Consider the following 17,999-nt stretch of genomic DNA (forward strand, 5'->3'; position numbering starts at 1 on the left):
TGTGCGGTCCCAGGGCAGGACAGAGGGGCTGTGGCACCTGCTGTGGAAGGAGAGGGCTCCCAGCTATTCATGCTCCAGGGCCCCACACTGCCTGAGTGGTGTTGGTGTGCCTCAGTGTCGTGTGGATGGGCACAAGCTGCTGGTAAAAACAGAGGGCTGGGTTGCCAGCTCTACTCCCACCAGTCCCCACGGCTCTTGGGGTGGAATTAAGGGCACTCACCTTAGTGGAGGAGGCAAGTCTAACCTTTATCTCCTGCTCAGGCTGTCCCCTGGAGAAGGGGTTTTGTTTGCTCCTCTCTGATTTTCACACAGATGCCTGCCTGCTGAGACCACAGCACTGGAGTGCTGCTGAGCTGGCAGCGTGTTTGGCTCTTACAGCTTAGGAGTGAAAGGTGTTTCTTTTGCCAACAGAGCAATACCCATCTGAAGCACCAAGTATGAAATCTGTAAGTAAAAAGCAAATCCAGCTGGGTCAGGGTAATTAAAACAACTCAAGCTCTCCGTTCTGCTCCAGGTTCTATCTGCATGAAGTTAAGAGGCAACATCAGCATCTGGTAGAGAAACATGTTCCTTCCTCCATCCCTTGCACGTAGGACCCCTTAAAAATCCCCAGTGCCTTTGCTTCTATTATTTCCTGACCATGACTACTTTTGCTATAGTCTGAGAAAGCTCTGGAGAATAAACCATCTCAAACTCCCACAACTCATGTTGTACTTCTCTGTTCTCATTAAGACCAAACTTCTTCTGAGGCCCCACTTCACCACAACTTCTCCCTCCAGAGTTTAACTCAGTCTCTCTTATTAACTTACTTTATCATCCATTACCACTAAAACCAACTTATATCTTCTGGTACATTAGGGCATTCATAAAATACTGCACAGCTTCAAGAAGGCACCTTCCTTGGGTCTTTGATGCTTGCATTCACACAATGTTCTCATTATCTTCCTTTTTTTGCACCTGCAGGACATCAATTCTCTCCTCTACTGGTGTGAGGCCAGTCAGGATGTTTTCCCCAGAGCCATCTGGATGGAGCAAAGGCCACCTCAGTTGAGAACTTCTATGACTGTCAGAACTGGAACCAGCTTCTGGGTTTCTCACTAGCACAAGTTCTGACAAAACCCCTTTACCAGCTTTTTCAGCTGGGTCTGAGCAGGAAAGAAACTTACACTGATAAACATCTGTCTTCAGCATGTGCAGTGGGAGGAAAAGAGCTGGCAGGTTCCTCTACACTCAGACTTTTGCAATTGAACTTAGTGAAATACCTAGAAAAAACCATGAGGATAGAGGGAATCCATCCTGCAAAGCTCAAACCTTCCTAATACCAATTTGCTGCAGCCATAAACACTCTCAATGGAGAAAATGGAAATACAGCAAAAAAACAGCTGCCCCAGCAAAACATAGGAAAGGCAGCAGCCTTGAACTGACCGTGAGCACATCAGTATGCTTGGATTTTGGATTTCACAAGGGCCCTTCTCACAGGAAGGCTCATGTAACCATGGCAATGGAGATCTCTGGATGCATTTCATCCTTGTCACCACTAACAAACAAGTAAGTTAAATCAGATGCAGATAAGAAAAGTCTTCCCACTCCTCTTTTTACTAAAGAGTTCAGAATTCCTAGGAACCATAAGGAATAAAAGACAACTTCAGAAGAAAAACAAAGTCTCAGGAATCATCACAACTCAGATTTTTATTCAACAGTGAAGTTGAAGGGAACAGTGTTATTTTCCCTTCAGGGCAAATGTTCCAAATGGAAATTAAGTAAAAATATTGTTCCCCAAAAGTACTCACAATGAAATTAGTTTTCATTAAATATATTTGTTTGGCAAAATAAAATAAAAAATTAGAACCCGTACAAAAAAAAATCCCTTGCAAATTTCTAACACTGTAGCAATGACAATGATGTAAACCTGGATGTTTGGCAGTTGTAATTAATTTGTGAAAATTACTGTTGAACTTTGGACCAAGGAAATGAAAATCACTTCAAATAGCAACAAGCCAATTTCGGAGGCAACTGAGGCTCAGGGAATGCTACAGGAATGGGACACACTAGTGGCTTCATACACGGTTTGTGCGAGTGATCTGCTAGTGTGGGGCTATCGTAAGAGCTGGGAGGAAAAGAAGTTAAAAGCTGTTGCAGCATTGCAGCGTATGGTACAGCAAAAACCTGCAGAGTTTCCATCCTGGGAGCCGATCGGTTGGGTGAAGGCTGGAGGCAAGAGCTGAGATGACGGTGGAGAGAATGATGGCAGTGACGGATGGTGCAAGCACTGGGAAGCAGTTAACCAATTTCATCATCACAATGGATTCAGTGGTGAGCAGACTCTTGTGAGTGTCTGGGGAAATCTTCTGCTTACAGTAGCTGCTTTTGCTCCCTACCTCCCTCCTCCTTCCAGTTAAAGCCTCTGCCCTGCCAAGTGGGTTTCACAGGCATGCAGTTTGATAACAACGTCCTTTAGTTAAGAATGTCTATTCCAGTATTAAAAATGTAAAAAAAGTCCTCAGGAGGGTTGCTTCTTAGTGGCAGTCTTTGCCTTAAGCAAGGCCAATGGCCTGCAATTACAAGTTAATTAAAGCAATGTGGATTTGGATGAGCAATGGGGAAGATGGGAATGGGGAAGGAAAGGATGCAGGGAACAGGGAGGAATGCAAGTGTTTCTACATCCCTCCCCAAAGCCAAAATACAAGGTGCAAAAGTGGGTTTCTTTTTTTCCTCACACTCTTCTCTTTTTTTTTTTTTTTAATATCTCTCCAGTTATAATGTATTTCCAGTTTCAGAGCAAGTTTCAGTGACTGCCTCAGTTACAGTCATAAACAAAGTCGTAGTTGCTGGGCTCCTTTGGGATAGGTGGGGGAGCATCTGGGATTTGTATATTTTCCAAGTCAAGGAGGCGTAGCTTGATCTCCATGCTGAGCAGCGTGTCCAGGTCGTTCCGTGTTAGGTCACTCAACATATCCTTCCCAAGGAGGGCGTTCAAACCATCGGTCCATACACAATACTGCACAGGAAAAGGATAAAAACTCTCATTAATGGACTTTTCATAAACAAACTCCTTGTCTGGTCTGGTCCTCTACAGTTACTGCTCCCATGGGGACTTACAAAGAGACCTAAAATACGGTTGATGCAACCATACCAGCTCAGATCTTGAGGAAGGCTTTCACTGGGCTGCTCAGAAAATGGAAAACAGTCCATTAAATGGGACAAAATGACAGTGTTTAGTTGTTTGACAATTTGGCATCTCCTCCAAACTTCTTAGTGAATGTTCTTCTGCAATTAATGGAGAAGGAAACAATAACTTAGGACAATGAACCTCTGGAGAAATCTCCTTCACTCCTCTCATTCTCCTCTCCCAGTACCTATTGAAAAAGCCTGATTATCTTACACTAACTAAACTTTTAATTCCAAGACATTTAAGTTAGGTGAACTAAATCCCACCCCCAAATCCTTCTTGACTCTCAGTGCAAAAATCCTGTACTATCTATTTTATTATTGTTTGCTTTCCTGAACATGAAGCTGTTACAATTGATAGTCTCACATAACTATGCCTACTTTACCACTATTTTACACAAAATAACATATTGTGAAAACTACATCAGTTAATGCTATGTCCTTCATGAAAATTAAATGCCAAGCTGCTTGGGTATAATATTAAATGCTGCAAATGCTGAACTGGCCTCTAAAACCTTTTTCTTACTGTTAGCTTTTTCCTAACAGGAGATGCCATCTTTCCCAACAGCTGACAGCTTGTGATAAACGTGGGCTGAATAACCATTTAAAATCAGCAACAAATTCAAGGGAGATTGGTGATCTAGAGTCAACTTCTATTGAATAAGTCACTTTCATTTATTACTACAAGCCATTTATTCAACTATGAACAGAAGTACTCAAGTGCTGTCGTCTAAAAATAAAGATTTCAATCATGAACTTGTGTCCTAGTTTGCAGGAGAAAAATTAAATTAACCATAACTGCATTTTTATCTTACAAATACTTCTGCTGGATTTCATACCAAAAAAAAGAGTTTTAAATTTAGCTGACCATTTGCTACATGATGCCGCTGAGTTTAAAGATAGCCATGGCTGACTTCATCCCACAGCAGAAATGAGGATTATTTTTAAGGAAGAGAGAGAAGCCCCCCTCTTCATGCAGAAAAGGGCATCTTTCAAAAATAGGATGGGTTAGCACACTTCAGCATCCAAACTGAAATCCAACCCACTTAAGTCAGAAACAAAACAGTAGCAGAGGGAGCTTTTTCACCCAGGGTGTGGGCAAGCCAAGCCACAGCTTTAATATGAGATCAGCTATATAGAAGAGACTTTAGAGTTCAGATTGTCCTCCTGACAAGTACTAAATAAACAACTTGGCCTGCCTATTCTAGGCTGTCAAAGTGTGCCACTGAAGACTTTTAAAGCATGCTATTTTTTTGGAGTGAATGCAGAATATCAGGAAAAGAAAGAAGCTATTCTAGAAAAATAATTCTATTTGAACAGCCTATATAATCTTCTGTGATTTACTTGAAATCTTTCTCTAGGAGAGTTTTCCCTGAATTCATTATGAAGAAAGGAACAGAAAAGCAAAAGTCTCTGCTCAGGTTACAGGAGAGGAGAGAACCTTCTCAACAGATGCAGCCCCTGACGTAAACAGTCCATCACCTGCGCAGTGAGTGCGGCCAGCTCTTCCTCTGGGGAGGAATCCCAGAGAGCCAGAAAGCAGAACTGCAGTTCTCTCCTCTTCCAGATATAACTCATTCAGGGCCCACAGAAACCAAATTCTGGCCACAACTCTGATGAGTGCAATGGCCTGGAAAAGGGGCTTCCTCTCTAATCTCCATATTGGCAAATGCACCTAATTAAACTCCTGCACATGTTGAGGAGAGAGACATCCTAATGAGATGGTGGAAAAACAGAGGCATTCATTCAGAAGCTTTTTTCTTTTTAATATGCAAAAGAGACTAAGAACCACTGAAAAATTAATTTACGAGATTCATTTTCATAAAACTCCAATGAAACCTAATTATGGCCTCCCTCATCAGTTTCTCTGTCAAACATCATGGATAAGATTAATCCACCTTTTTTTGCTGTGCAGTTGAAACCAGTTATTAGTATTTAAATGAAAAACAAATACAATGGAGTGATCTCATAGTACTGAATCCTCTGGCTAGCAGTAAGCTCCAACAGATGGCTAAGGGAATTCACAAACTTAAGTGTGCTAGAATGAGGTCCAAATCTCAATGATACTGGTTCAGTAATGAGATTTTATCAAAGAATTACTTTGGGAGACAAGAACTAGAAAGGTTGCACAGGCTTCATCCATCTGGATGCAGCCCTGAGCAACCCGGTTTGAGCTCATTGCTGACCTGCTTTGAGCAGGAGGTTGGACTCAGGACACCTTCAGGGTTCCTTGCAGCCAAAATTATCCTAAGAGCCTCGTTCAATTTTTCTTTTTAGGACACGTTCAACTCCCACATTTCAGCCTCACTCTACAATCACGAGGGCTGCACAAGTATTTTAAAAAAGCCCTGCAAGTCTGACCTGAAATTGTCATGTACCAACATCATTCCTGGTGCTTCACACAAAGCTTTCAGAATCTTGAGATGTCACCACAAACTGACAATGCTGCTAAACTAGCATATCTATCAACAGGCACCCCAACTACTTTGATGAAGTGTCACGGGCTTCACAACATGCTACTTCCCTCTCCTTGTGGGTGCTTCCTCTGAACACTTGTACTTTTCACTTTAATCACAACTCACTCTTCTGCAGGCCATGGAAAAATACAGAGGATGTGAGATGTCCTTTTAAAAACTTTCATTTGGGAACTGTCAAGTGGCAGCAGAGACTGTTGCCTCTGGCCATTTTTTTCAACCTATTAATTTTGTTTCAAAGAAGCTGCACAATACCAAAAAGAGATATGAAGATAAAAGGTGTGTTAATGCAATCATGAGCAATTGGGTTAGTGTATCTCACTGCTACTGCCTGTCAGTGGGATGCAGCAGCAGCTTTTGAACATTTGGACCATTAAAATTCACTTTTAGCTGTAGGCTGTATTTGAGATACAGTGGCTGAAAAAATTGTTGGTTTTCATGACCATTTGCACTTCTGAGCTGAAACAGTCTAGAATTCAGTTTCTGGAGAATTTATATCAGAAATCCTCAAACATGTTCAGTTCAGAGGATGACGACAACCAGGTGTTGCTTAGATCTACAGCTCTAGTGGCACATTGTGCCTGGGATACTACTGCTCTTTTCTCTTACATGAAAACTGACCAGCAAATACTTCCCTGAAAGGAGCATTCTTGAAAATGACACTCCGATATTAATCCACAGAAATACTCAAATGGGAATAACTGTATCTTCTCTCCTAAAATTAACATTTAGTTGAAGGTTTTAGTCCAGAACAACAAATGTTGAAGTGGCACAGCTAATACACTTCACTTGTAAAGCAATTTCACACACTTTAACACTACAGTATAATTCAATTTAAAGTGATCTTCTTCATCATCTTAGCACAGGATCCTGAACTGAGACCAAATGTAATATCTAAAAATAAGTGTGCAAATGAAACATAACTCCTTTGCTTTAGAAACAAGAGGGATTTTTTATAAAATGTAGTGCATTCTGCTAAGCCTTTACTTGAAATTTCTTGGAGAGAAACATATCCAATGATTCAACACAATTAAGGTAAATTAATCCCATCACATTCCAGAAGGCGATGATATCTTAGATTTTCTTGTGGCTTTTACTAAGAGAAGGGAGCAGGGAAGGGGCTATCCTTGCTATTGGTATTTACACTGTCTTTATACAAGTGAAAGCCATTGCACAACACTCTCCTGTGGAGATGGAATGAATACAGGGGGCCTTCTATGATCAGCTGTCATTAATGGTCTTAAGCAATGTGAAAATAAGGAAAAGGGGATATGCCATTCTGGAGACCACAAGTCTGTGGCTGAAATTGAGACCCAATTATGGTACAACCACCCCTGATTATGCTAGCATTATCAAAATGAACTGAGGCTGGCAGTGATTCTTTGACAGCTTGGCTGTATAAATTCTCAGTGTTGAAAGTTCACACAGAAAAATTCTCTAGTGTCTGAAGTACAGCAGACCACAGGAAATCAGGAAATGGTGAGCGAGGTCTGTAGAACTTCAAGGTCTGCCCAAGCTCTCTTATTTCTCTTTCTTATGGCTCATATTTCAGGAAGACTTAGAAATACTGGTCTGTAATTTTGAGCTTCATGTGCTCTGTGATGTAGGAATACAAAACATGTTTCTTCTATGCCTCAGATATGCAAGAAAATTGCAGAAGGTCTCATTTCTGTACTAATCCCTTGGATTTGTCAGTTTGTTTTGAGACATGACACTGATTTAGATAGACCTATACCCTGGGCCAAGATGACCATTCTTATGTTCTTACAAAGACATCTGATGCCTTAAAGCAACTAAGATAACTTCAAATAAATTTCTGTACTCTGCACATGACTTACCTCATGCTTGTCTGGAGCAATGAAATTCAACTGGCCACTTGAGTCATACAATATAGAGAAAGCAAGCTCTAGCACCTCCTGGAACAACACAAAGAAACACATATTAATGCTGCATGAGAGAGGCATCTGTACATTCAGGTCTGTCTTTCTTTCCTATCCATTATTACCCCAAACAAGTTGAAAAATAGTTTATGGCAGTCTCCTGTCTGTCCAGAGCTGCAGCAGTACCAGACCACTGCAAGAGACAGGCACAGCAAGAAAACCACCACGGTTACTTCAGTCAAAACAAACTGACTCACCTCAGTGGTTACTGTGGCCCACTGGGTCATGAATTCCTTTATGGTTTCAGTTTAAATTTGAGCTAGGCAATGGTGAGGACTAAAATCAATATAATGAATAATAGTACACTTGCAAGAAACTCTTCATGAAGGCTCACAGGTTTTTTTTCATTTTGTACAGATTAAACTCACAAAGTTCTGCAAGGTTTGACTCCTTGTGTTAAAAATCTTGTCAGGACAATGAATATCTTTGTATATACTTATGTTCTTTTCACTGCTGGAAATATATTAAATTATTCACTCTCAGGAGATTTCTGTAATTCTGTTTCCATCTGAACCAGCATCGCCAGCCACAGTCAAGCCAAATGATGCCAGTTACCTAAAGACCCAAGGGAATTTCAGGAAAGGAAAAAGCAATCATCTTTTTGTCCCCTAAGCACTGAAGCTGGAATTGTAAAAGATACCAAGGAGAATTCATAAAGTGCTGACCTTCCCTAAAAGTCACCTGGAGTTAAATTCCCATGGGGAAACCCAGGCAATCTGAATAAACACTGCTCTTCCAGAGGCCAGCAGTGAGCATGCAAAGATGTTGTCCTATCTGTTTCCGTAGTATGGTTTCTGCCTGCATCACTACAAGTGCCAGTACAAAGATCTCACAGGATCTAAGCTTGGCAGTATGAATATATTAACTGTGGAAAAGAGACCCAGCTACACAGCAGAGTGCTGACTTGTAACTATGATCTGAATCACATGTCCTGTTCTTTTAGCTCCTTGGCTTCCTCAGCCCTGTCACACTGATGCCTTTTGCTGACTCTCAGCTGACAGCAGTCCCTGCACTGCCAGCGGTAAAAGGAGAACGACTTCCTAAATCAGCAACACTAAGTTTTAAAATGGAAAAATTGACTCTGAGGACTGCAGGATAAACATTGCTCTAGATTGTTACCCCTGAGCTCCTGGTCTGAGACAGACATAGTATATCTGGATTTCTGTAAGGGCTTTTTTGGTTTTGACATTGTATGATTAAGAGCAGAGTCTGAACCATAGAACTTGCAATCCTTATGGATAATCTTGGATAATAAGAGATCAGGCTTCTCATGGGAAATGTTCCTGTTTTCTTTGAGTTTAGTTACTAGGTTTGACTTGATGTATTGCCAAGGCTACAGGAGACAAAGCTATGTTAAATCCTCATTGTGTTGAATCTCCATGGAAGCTGCAAGTGCAAACATTGCTGGTGCATTCAGCAAACCAATGGCTCAGGCTCACATGGCCCTTTTGTGTTGTAGGCATGTCTCTCAGCCACACCTTATTAAGAGTGATGTCCCTCATTAGAGAAAAAAATCTACCTCTGCCCACATGAACCTGGCATTATCTTCTCCCACGGAATTATAAATTACTGACAGAATACGCCAAATAATGCCCCTGAGGTTGTAGCTCTGAAAAAATGGCTTGTACTGTTACACTGTGATGTTCCTGAATTTCATGAAGGTCAATAATCCCACAGGCCTGACCTCTGTAATATTTTCCTTTGGGAAACTCCCAATGAATATACTTTCTTCTTCACCTCAAAGAGAGAAAAAAGAGGAAAAAAAATTCTGCTTGGAAGAAGAATGTGTCAGGATGTCAAGGGTTTTGTCATTTCCAGTCAGGCAGAGAATGAGAAGGGACTACATTAAGGGTACCAAGCTTCTCTTTCTGTGGAAAAGTGTTGTTTTGGCAGCCCTGGCTGCAGGTCAGCTTCTTTGCTGGCTGCCCTGGACTCTAAAGGCTTGGAATTACAACTTCCAGGTGCCAGCATCTCTGTTGCTTTATGCACAGCAAACTGTCAAGGAAAATGGAAGCCAAAGGAGCTGGGGCTGCCAGCTGGCCCTCCATACTGGCAGTGGTCTCAGTGGTTGAGCTGGCTGACTTGTCAGGGACCCCCACCTGGCTTTGTTACAGTCCCATCAATGACAAGGAGGAGCTGGCAATTCTTAAATGAGAACTGGTCAGTCTTTGTCACCCATCTGTAGTTTTCTCTTCTTCTCCCTGTCCTACTTCTTAACCTTTCTCATTGTAATTTTTCACTCAAGCCTTTTCCACTTGTTTCTCTATCCCTCTGGTCCTTTTTATCTCACATCTCCTCCAACCTGTTCCTTCCTTCTTTGTTTTGCTTTCCTCCTCCTGCACCTCAAGTTGCTGAACTCGCTCCCTTGGCACTCCTAGCTCCTTCCACAAGTCAGACCTCTGCCCTTCCCCAGATGCTTCTCAAAGGCAGCAGCATTGGGACCCACATTGTGCCTCTCTTCTGAGCTGTGCTGAAAACAGAGAACAAGAGACTGCAACAGCACTCCTTGGATTCAGCTCTGTGGGGGAAGCTGTCATAGGTGGTAAGAAGGGAAGGTTGCTCTCCCATGCCCAGAGATTCCCTTTCCCCCAGTCTCCAGTGGTCCCCAACACAGGCCAGAAACAAGCTATTTTTCATGAGCATTTTGGGTGCCTATGGTGAAGTGATCCCATGCAGCTGGAATGACCTCACTACTTTCTGCCTTCTCTGCCTTCAACATGCTCAAAACACCCATGTCTTTACTGAAGACCGAGGCCTGGCCATGTTGAGTTTGCTTGCCAGCGTCAGAAGATCTGCCCCAAAGAACTCTCTAGACAGGCAGCAGTGGGGAACTTGTTCAACCGACAGAGAAGAGAAGAGAAGAGAAGAGAAGAGAAGAGAAGAGAAGAGAAGAGAAGAGAAGAGAAGAGAAGAGAAGAGAAGAGAAGAGAAGAGAAGAGAAGAGAAGAGAGAAGAGAGAAGAGAGAAGAGAGAAGAGAGAAGAGAGAAGCTTCATTCATCAGGGTTGAACCAGTTTAGCTGACTAAAAAGGCACAAAGCCTGAAAGCTGCCACATCAGCAGATAAAAGGTAATAGGAGAACTCCTCAAAATATCTGGACATGTTTTTTTTTTTTCTAATTCTTCTGTCATGCTTTATTTTGAAGGCTGAAAAATCTGACGTATTTAATTTCCTTGAAAATCACTGGTACTACTTGGGAGTCAGAAATAATGAATTTAAAAATTAAACCTAATTTAAAAACACAAGTAAGACAACAACGAATTCAGATCTGGTCCCATCACATCTTTCTAGCTTCATACACATGCAAATTCCAATTCAGTTTAACTCTGATTTCTTTCTAAATTATCCTGCTGAAAGAACAATGGCCATGTGCTGGCAAATGAAGGGATGCTGAAGCCTTTGTTATGGACATGTTGCCAATTCCAGCTATGCTCATAGCATGGCATTCTGCCATTCAATTTTCTTTTCTGCCAATGAATAAAATTGAGGTGGACGTTATATATGTACAAAGAAAGCTCAGAATGAAAAGACCTCTTAAAAATATGTCACTGATTGTGAAATTTCAGAAAGTGAAAGGTTTCATACACCAAATTCAGCTGAATTGCATTCTGTGTCTGCCTTTTTATGAATTTTAATTGCTAACCCATATATAACTTGATATGCTGCAAACAACATGTTATTCCTATGTCAGTTAAATAGTTGCAATATTGTGCCTGACAGTTTGATTGGTATGACAGGTTAATTCAAAAATTCTGTGCTTCTCAGGGGAAGAAACAAGGAATTGAGGAAATAAAAAAAAAACCCAAACTCACCAAACCAAAACCCCTGCACCACATCAGAAACCATAAAACCATCAAAATTGCCATTGTCTGAGTCACAAATAGAATGCCTTCAGCCAAGGATGCAGCCATGCCACCTATGAATTCCAGATCTTCCCATTCTCAGCCACAAATTTTATACCAGTCCCAAGCAATTTTACCTAAGGAAATGGGTCAATGCTGAGAGCTGAGGACAAACTGATCTGCAGCATTTCTGTTTAGCATTAAATACTATCTAGACATTACTGCGCCATAACGATGACACATTTCCATCCCTGCCACCCACTGCTTTCCATCTTTCCCTTTGTATGGACATATGAGTGCTAAGGCAAGGAAGAGCTAAAAATATTTTATATGCATCATATAAATGTCCCAGCCAAATGTGTTGATGGTTCAGCCATAACATGAGGCAGGAGTTATACGTAATCTATTGTACTCATGTGTGTGTGTTTGTGTCCTAATTCAGAAAATCAACAAGGAAAAATACTCCTGGGATTTTTTTTTCCTCATTTGACTTTTCCCTTTCCTATCATGTAAAGCCAATATTGAAAGGAGAGCAACTTCTCTGTAAGAAAACAAATGCAAAAAATACTCAGGATGCTTTACCCATCTGTGCACAGTTAAGGAAAGAGAAGTTGCAGTTGTGAAAGTGCAACTAGTTGTGTGATGTAGCTTTGACAGGGCCTTCTCAATTTTTATGTCTCCCTTCAGAACTGCTTTTTCAATTTTATCTGAAATACTGAAGCAGGAGGTCTTAACTTCACTATTTTGTCCATCAAAATCTCCTGGTCTGACTCAAAAATTTCTCAGTATCAGGTAATTAGAAATTCTGATTCAAAACCTGTGATCTGGCTCCCAGACTTCTCAGGGTGCTTTTCTAGGTCAGACTGAGCACCATTAGAGTCTCATTGCTTCTTGTAAGGTGAGAGAGACAACCTGATAGAAAATTTATGAACATACGTCATAGAATATGGTATTCACCACTAACAATGCCAGACATTGTTAGTAACTCCATTTCTTCTTGATGTGGTGACAATTCTTACTAACAAAAACTCTGCAAGATTCTGGCACTGTACAGTTTTAGTACTACAGTCAGCTTACAGTTCTTGCTCTGAAACTGAAAGGTAGTATAAATCTAATTTAAGCTGAATATTGTCTCCTACACATTTTTTTCCAAATGAACTGCTAAGCATATCCTTATATGGCTCCTTAATTGCCCAGGATTTACCTTACAGCCTTTTGTTGGCAATGGTTTTTCTACCTGATTGGACCTGCAGGTATCATCAGCTGGACATTAATTGCAATTTTGGCATGTGTTCACTGAATGTGGCTTCATCAGAGAACACAGCTGGAGCAAACTTGTTATTTATCAGACACAATATAGGAGTAGGCACCAACAGCCATTGCTGCTTTGCTTTAGACATAGAAAACATCACTACTAAAGACAATTCCAGTTGTGCCCTGGGTGTAACTCAATGCACATCTGCCATGAAATATGAGTACAGAAGGCTAAGCTGTCCCAATAACTTAACTCAAATGGTCTGAGGTGGAAACAAAGGGTATACATACATGGAAATGTTGCAGGCTGGAAAGAAAAATACCTGTGTTACTTCAGGGAAGGTCAAGTTGACAAGCTTTGCATTCTGCACAGTATGTGTTCATAGCAATTTGAGAACCATACCTTGTTTTGTTTAAGAGCTCCTTTCTCCTTCATATGTGGGCAGTCTTTCCCAGTCACAACAGCTTTTATATCTGCCACTGGCACTGCATTAAAAAGAAAGAAAATCAAACCTCAGAAAATTAGTTAGAAGCAAGGTATGTAAAAGCTACAGAGTCTAAAAAGAAGCGAGACTAATGTGTTAAAATTGCCATGTCCTTTGCCATTTCCAGCCTTTTGTAAGAAAGAAAACTGGAAGAAAACAACTAACACAGGAACCAGTGAGTCTTGACAAAATTTCAGGCATTTGGATAAAAGTCTGAAAATGCTTTTTCTTGCCTAGTTAGACTCCCTTGGGTAAGACTGTTTCATATAAATGCATACCTGTGCCTGGACACTATGTGTACTCATGGATCTCAAAACCATATAATTTTCTTCTTTGTTAATATAATGTGCCTGCTCTGTTGTTGCTCTTTCCTAGGCATCCAGATAAAGTCTCTGCTGGAGAGAGGATGCTGGGCAACTTGGACCCTTCACTCAGTGCTGTTTTCCTACTTTTAAAAGCCTGTAGGAATTTTTTTAAAATAGTTTCCTATTTCACTCCCATCAGCAGTTTAGTTGCTTTCTGGTACTAGCAGGAATAAGGAATACTAAAGCTTATAATGAGCTATTCCAATTGCTTTAAAATGTGAAGTGATCAGAAATGACTGGGGGGAAGGGAAAGGAAAGGCAAGAAAAAATATTGGAATCTGCTGCCACTCAGAGTCACAGAGTGAGGTCACTAAAGCATAAAGATAAATTTCTCTGAGTTTCAAGCGGAAGTCAATTTTCCCAAGGTAATTACATTATGGAGAATCTATATGCTCTACAATACAGTATGGTCCCTGAGTGACAGTTTCTACGATCTATAAATAATCCATTATCCTTGTGGCTGCAGAAAAGTATCTTATATATAGAAGAGGATAGTAACATGAAAACCTGTTACTGCCCAGTTCTTTAGAAACTCTAATGGAAATAGTGAAGAGGAGAAATGCATTTACTCTTCTGCTGGGCCCAGCAGCACCATATATTTCATGACAGATTACCTCAGCACTATGCCAAATGGATGGCATAGGATGTAAAAGACATTCTTAAAGGATTTGCTTTGCATGGAAAACTGAAAAGAAATGAAATCATTTGACTCTTCACTACTCAACTTCTGCCTTTAGTCTCAGAATTGTATGCTGTGGGTATGCTGACTTTTTATGCCTCTGACAGTCCCATTATGGAGAAGAAGAGATACTGTTTTTGAGAGGAGAGAGTGAGCTAGGATAAACTGGGAAATTAAGGAGATATTTGACTGCAACTAAGGTAGAAAAGTCTTCTTAAGAAAAAAGAGTTCCTGACACTTTTTGAAGAGGCCCAGAAAAACAATTTCTCTGTTTGCATAAGATAAGGTTTTCTGAGGTCAGCCCTCTCAACCAAGAAGGCTTTTCTCCAGGTTTCATACACTTGATCTGTGTGATCTGGAATACAGTTACTATGGGAGATCACAGACTGATGTGACATCCTAATCTTTATTTATCTGGAACTTGGCTTATGCCTTACTTTAGAAAAATAGAATCAAAGACTTCAGGTGTCAGAAGTTGACTACAAGACGCTGGAGGGCATGAGCACAGATGTGATATGCTCACAATGGATAAAGCCTTGAGAAGGAGGGCAGCTGCTTTCTGTCCCAGCTGCAGTCTGCATGGCTTGTTAACTCTGCCAGCCTGAAGAGAGGGGTGACATTCACAGAAGTGAAAAGGTTAAAAACCCACACATTTATTTTTAGGGATAGAGACTAAATATTCAGCCTTGGCAAGGAGTACACAAAATGCTTGATGCTGCTTCTCTTGGTTCTGTTTTCTTATCCACCTATTCCCTTTTATCTGTGGACCTGGCTCCAAATGCTGACAAGTTGATCATATTATTCAAACTTTAAGAATTCAAAAATCAATACGTCTGTCCAGAGCAAACCAGAATATTTATGAAAGTATTCTGTAAATTGCCCAAGCCAGTTTGGCCTGATACATTTCAAATAGCACGACTTTATAATCTTGTGACTTGCAATATTCTCAGCTTTTTTTAATGAAACTCCATCTAATGTGGGTAGCACTATGGTAAATCTTGTCTCATTCATAGCCTGAAAACCTGAGACACTGATGAAATAACCACCTCTTTCTGAAACTGCACTGGTATCTACTCTGCCAGCAGCCATGCTGAGGCAACCATGTGGGTCTGGCCCAATGGTTTCTAAAGCAGGAGCCTTCATGGGATCCATGCCCCCATGGGATCCTGACATTCCTGAGTAGGTTCAAGAGCCTACAGAAAATGCAAGTGCCAGATGATGCTCACAGTCAGGGTCAGGGGTTTGTGCATGGAAGAGTGCTCCAAGCAAACAAATCTGGGAGCTGCTGCTCTTGTAACTGTGCCTGCAGTTCAAGTGTGACTTTCATTCTTCTGTCACTCTGACACTACTGTAACGTTCTGTGGCTATTTCTCTAAGCCTTGTCCACAAAAACAGTCTCTTTCTGTGCCAATGCAGCAATGTGAGGCCCTGTCCTACATTCTGCCAAGACTGCAGTAAGACTGTGAACATCCTTGAGGCAATCTGTAAGGCAAGGAAAACAAGAGAATGTGACTGCAAACTGTCGGGGCTCCAGCATCACACAGGCTTTTCTTCTTTCCCTCTCAGACTGCATCGGGGAACACTTGGACATTTTAAAAGGTGCTGCCTGGAGACAGGTTAGGGGAGGAAATTTCACATCATTCCCCAATTTTCAGGCTGGAAATTTTCAAACTTCTGAAAAATTAGTCTTTCTGCCATTCCATGAAAGAAGTGGAACTACCAGCTGAAACACCTGTATAAGCATGTCTAATTTGATAATGCCAAGGATTTTCAGAAAAGAACAAAAAGAAATTATTCCTTATTCAATGCTGGATTTCTTGCAGTCACCTCCGAAGTGACAGAACTATACTCATTATTTCCACTTTCATAAAAAAGCTTCCCTGGGTTACAGGTTAAACCCCTACAACTCGTGTCGAAGAACAAAGGAGAAATCACTACAGTATGATGGTTCTGAAGAGCTCCAAAATTACTTTCAACCATAAGAAAAATCCCAATAAATCCCCTGGTAGGAGCTGCCACAGAGACATGTCCTCTCCCAGTTGGCTACACATAAACAGTGAGGTCCTCTCAATGCTCTTCACAGTGACCTGTCACCTCTAAGTCCACTCCTCACAGTATCTAGAAAGACCTCTGCACTTATTCCTCCTCCAGTCACTAGACTGCCTGTTTCCATGCACAGGCAGTGCTTCTGAATATGCCCAAGTATTTTTATTTGACATCAGCAGTTAGATGAGCAATGAAAATAAACTGTGTTCCTCCCTAGGAAAGACATGATGTTTCCAAGCTGAATGAAATTATAAACTCGTTGAAAAGCTTAACACAGTCCCCACACACACTTGCCAAACCCAGGAGAGTAGTGGTTGAATGCAGGAGGAAATGTCCCCTGCTCTTTATGTTCATAAAGAGAGCTGTTCATAACGTCCCATGTTAAGAGAAACCTACTACAGGTTATAAAGAAGAACTAGCATAAAAGTAGCAGAGTGTCACAATCTTTGTGCATGACTTACATTTATCTTGCAAGGAATCATGAGGGACTTCTCCCTGTGGACTTTCTTCCAAGTCTCCGTAGTGCAAGACCTTGTGATTAGGTGAAAGTCGACAATACCAAAATTTGTCTGTTGAAATAAACACAATAATTAAGGTTATTGACAATGTATTCATCAGCCTTACCAAGAGCAGAGGAGGAAGCTTACTAAAACAAGGTGCTACAGGGAAAGGCTGTCTTTTCTTCCAGAAGAAGAAATGTGTGGGGTGTATATATAAGAAGAGTAGGGACTTTGCTCAGTAATTTTACCTGATTAAATGAAGCTGGCATTAATCTACAGGCATTTTGTTATTGACATAGTCACTGGCTCAAAAAAAAAAATACTAGTGAGAATAAATTTACTTAGTTTGACCAGATATTATATACCCTCATGGCCAGAACTGGCAAAGTAACTACTTTGAGTGGATAACTTTAATTTACCCATAAAAGATTCATTTTTAGCATCCACTTTGTGAAAATCAAGCCCTACCAGCTGTCTTGTGTGGGACACCCAAAAACTGATAAATTTGAAATATCCCATACTTTATGAAAATTATGACTCATATCTTTTTTTATAGACATAGGAGAACACCCCCATATTTATGGAGAGACTGGACCTAATAAACATGCAAGAACTTAAAAAGCAGACGTTAAGTCTCTTGTCCTGCAGTGCTTTGCATGGTCACAAATATACATGTGACCATGCAAGTTCACACCCCAGCTTGCATTTTAGTCCTTCCTAAGAGATGTACATTTACAGCTCCTGACAACTCGTGCTTTGCAGGACATAATTCCCCCCAACAACATTTGTTAAAATCTGCTCCTGTGAAGGACATTGCCTTTGCAGAGCCAGGCCAACACTCTGCCTAGCCTGCAAGGATGGTGCTTGCCAATTCCCTTTCTGAAATGGCAAGCAAGAGGTTACCCTCCTTTGTCAGAGCATGTTCCATTTAATAAGTAGATCACGCAATGTTAAGCTGTCAAAAATACAATCTTGTTACATCCAAACTAAATCTCCAAAAGCTCAGAGCAAGGCTGGATGTTAAAATGCCAGTGGAGGGGGGCAGAGGGCTTCTCTGGCTCTGTGCTTCTCTCGTACTGGCAGTGCTGATGCTGTGCCAAGCAGCAGCCTGAGGGACAATTTAGGAGAAGCGTTAGCACTGACACAGCCCTGCGGCGCTGCAGGCGCTGGGAGCCTCCTTTTGGATAAAACATTGGAGGAGCAGTGGAACCAGCACATGGTGAGCTCATTTGGGGCGTTAGCAGAGG

General features: G+C 41.1%; 1 protein-coding gene across 6 annotated transcripts in view; it reads right to left on the minus strand.

The window, feature by feature from the left end:
* Window positions 1-1,671: 1,671 nt before the first annotated feature.
* ELMO1 (engulfment and cell motility 1) overlaps window positions 1,672-17,999 on the minus strand; it is a 301,543-nt gene continuing 285,215 nt past the window's right edge. For all 6 annotated transcript variants that reach the window (XM_074540487.1, XM_074540461.1, XM_074540470.1 and 3 more), the window contains 4 exons: window positions 16,714-16,821; window positions 13,081-13,163; window positions 7,481-7,558; window positions 1,672-2,998 (listed from right to left, as the gene is read on the minus strand). In XM_074540487.1, coding sequence (XP_074396588.1) covers window positions 2,798-2,998; window positions 7,481-7,558; window positions 13,081-13,163; window positions 16,714-16,821 — 470 coding nt within the window. In that variant the 3' untranslated portion in view covers window positions 1,672-2,797. The remainder of the gene's footprint in view (window positions 2,999-7,480; window positions 7,559-13,080; window positions 13,164-16,713; window positions 16,822-17,999) is intronic.

Source organism: Zonotrichia albicollis, chromosome 1 (assembly GCF_047830755.1).
Source record: "Zonotrichia albicollis isolate bZonAlb1 chromosome 1, bZonAlb1.hap1, whole genome shotgun sequence".
Classification (NCBI taxonomy): domain Eukaryota; kingdom Metazoa; phylum Chordata; class Aves; order Passeriformes; family Passerellidae; genus Zonotrichia; species Zonotrichia albicollis.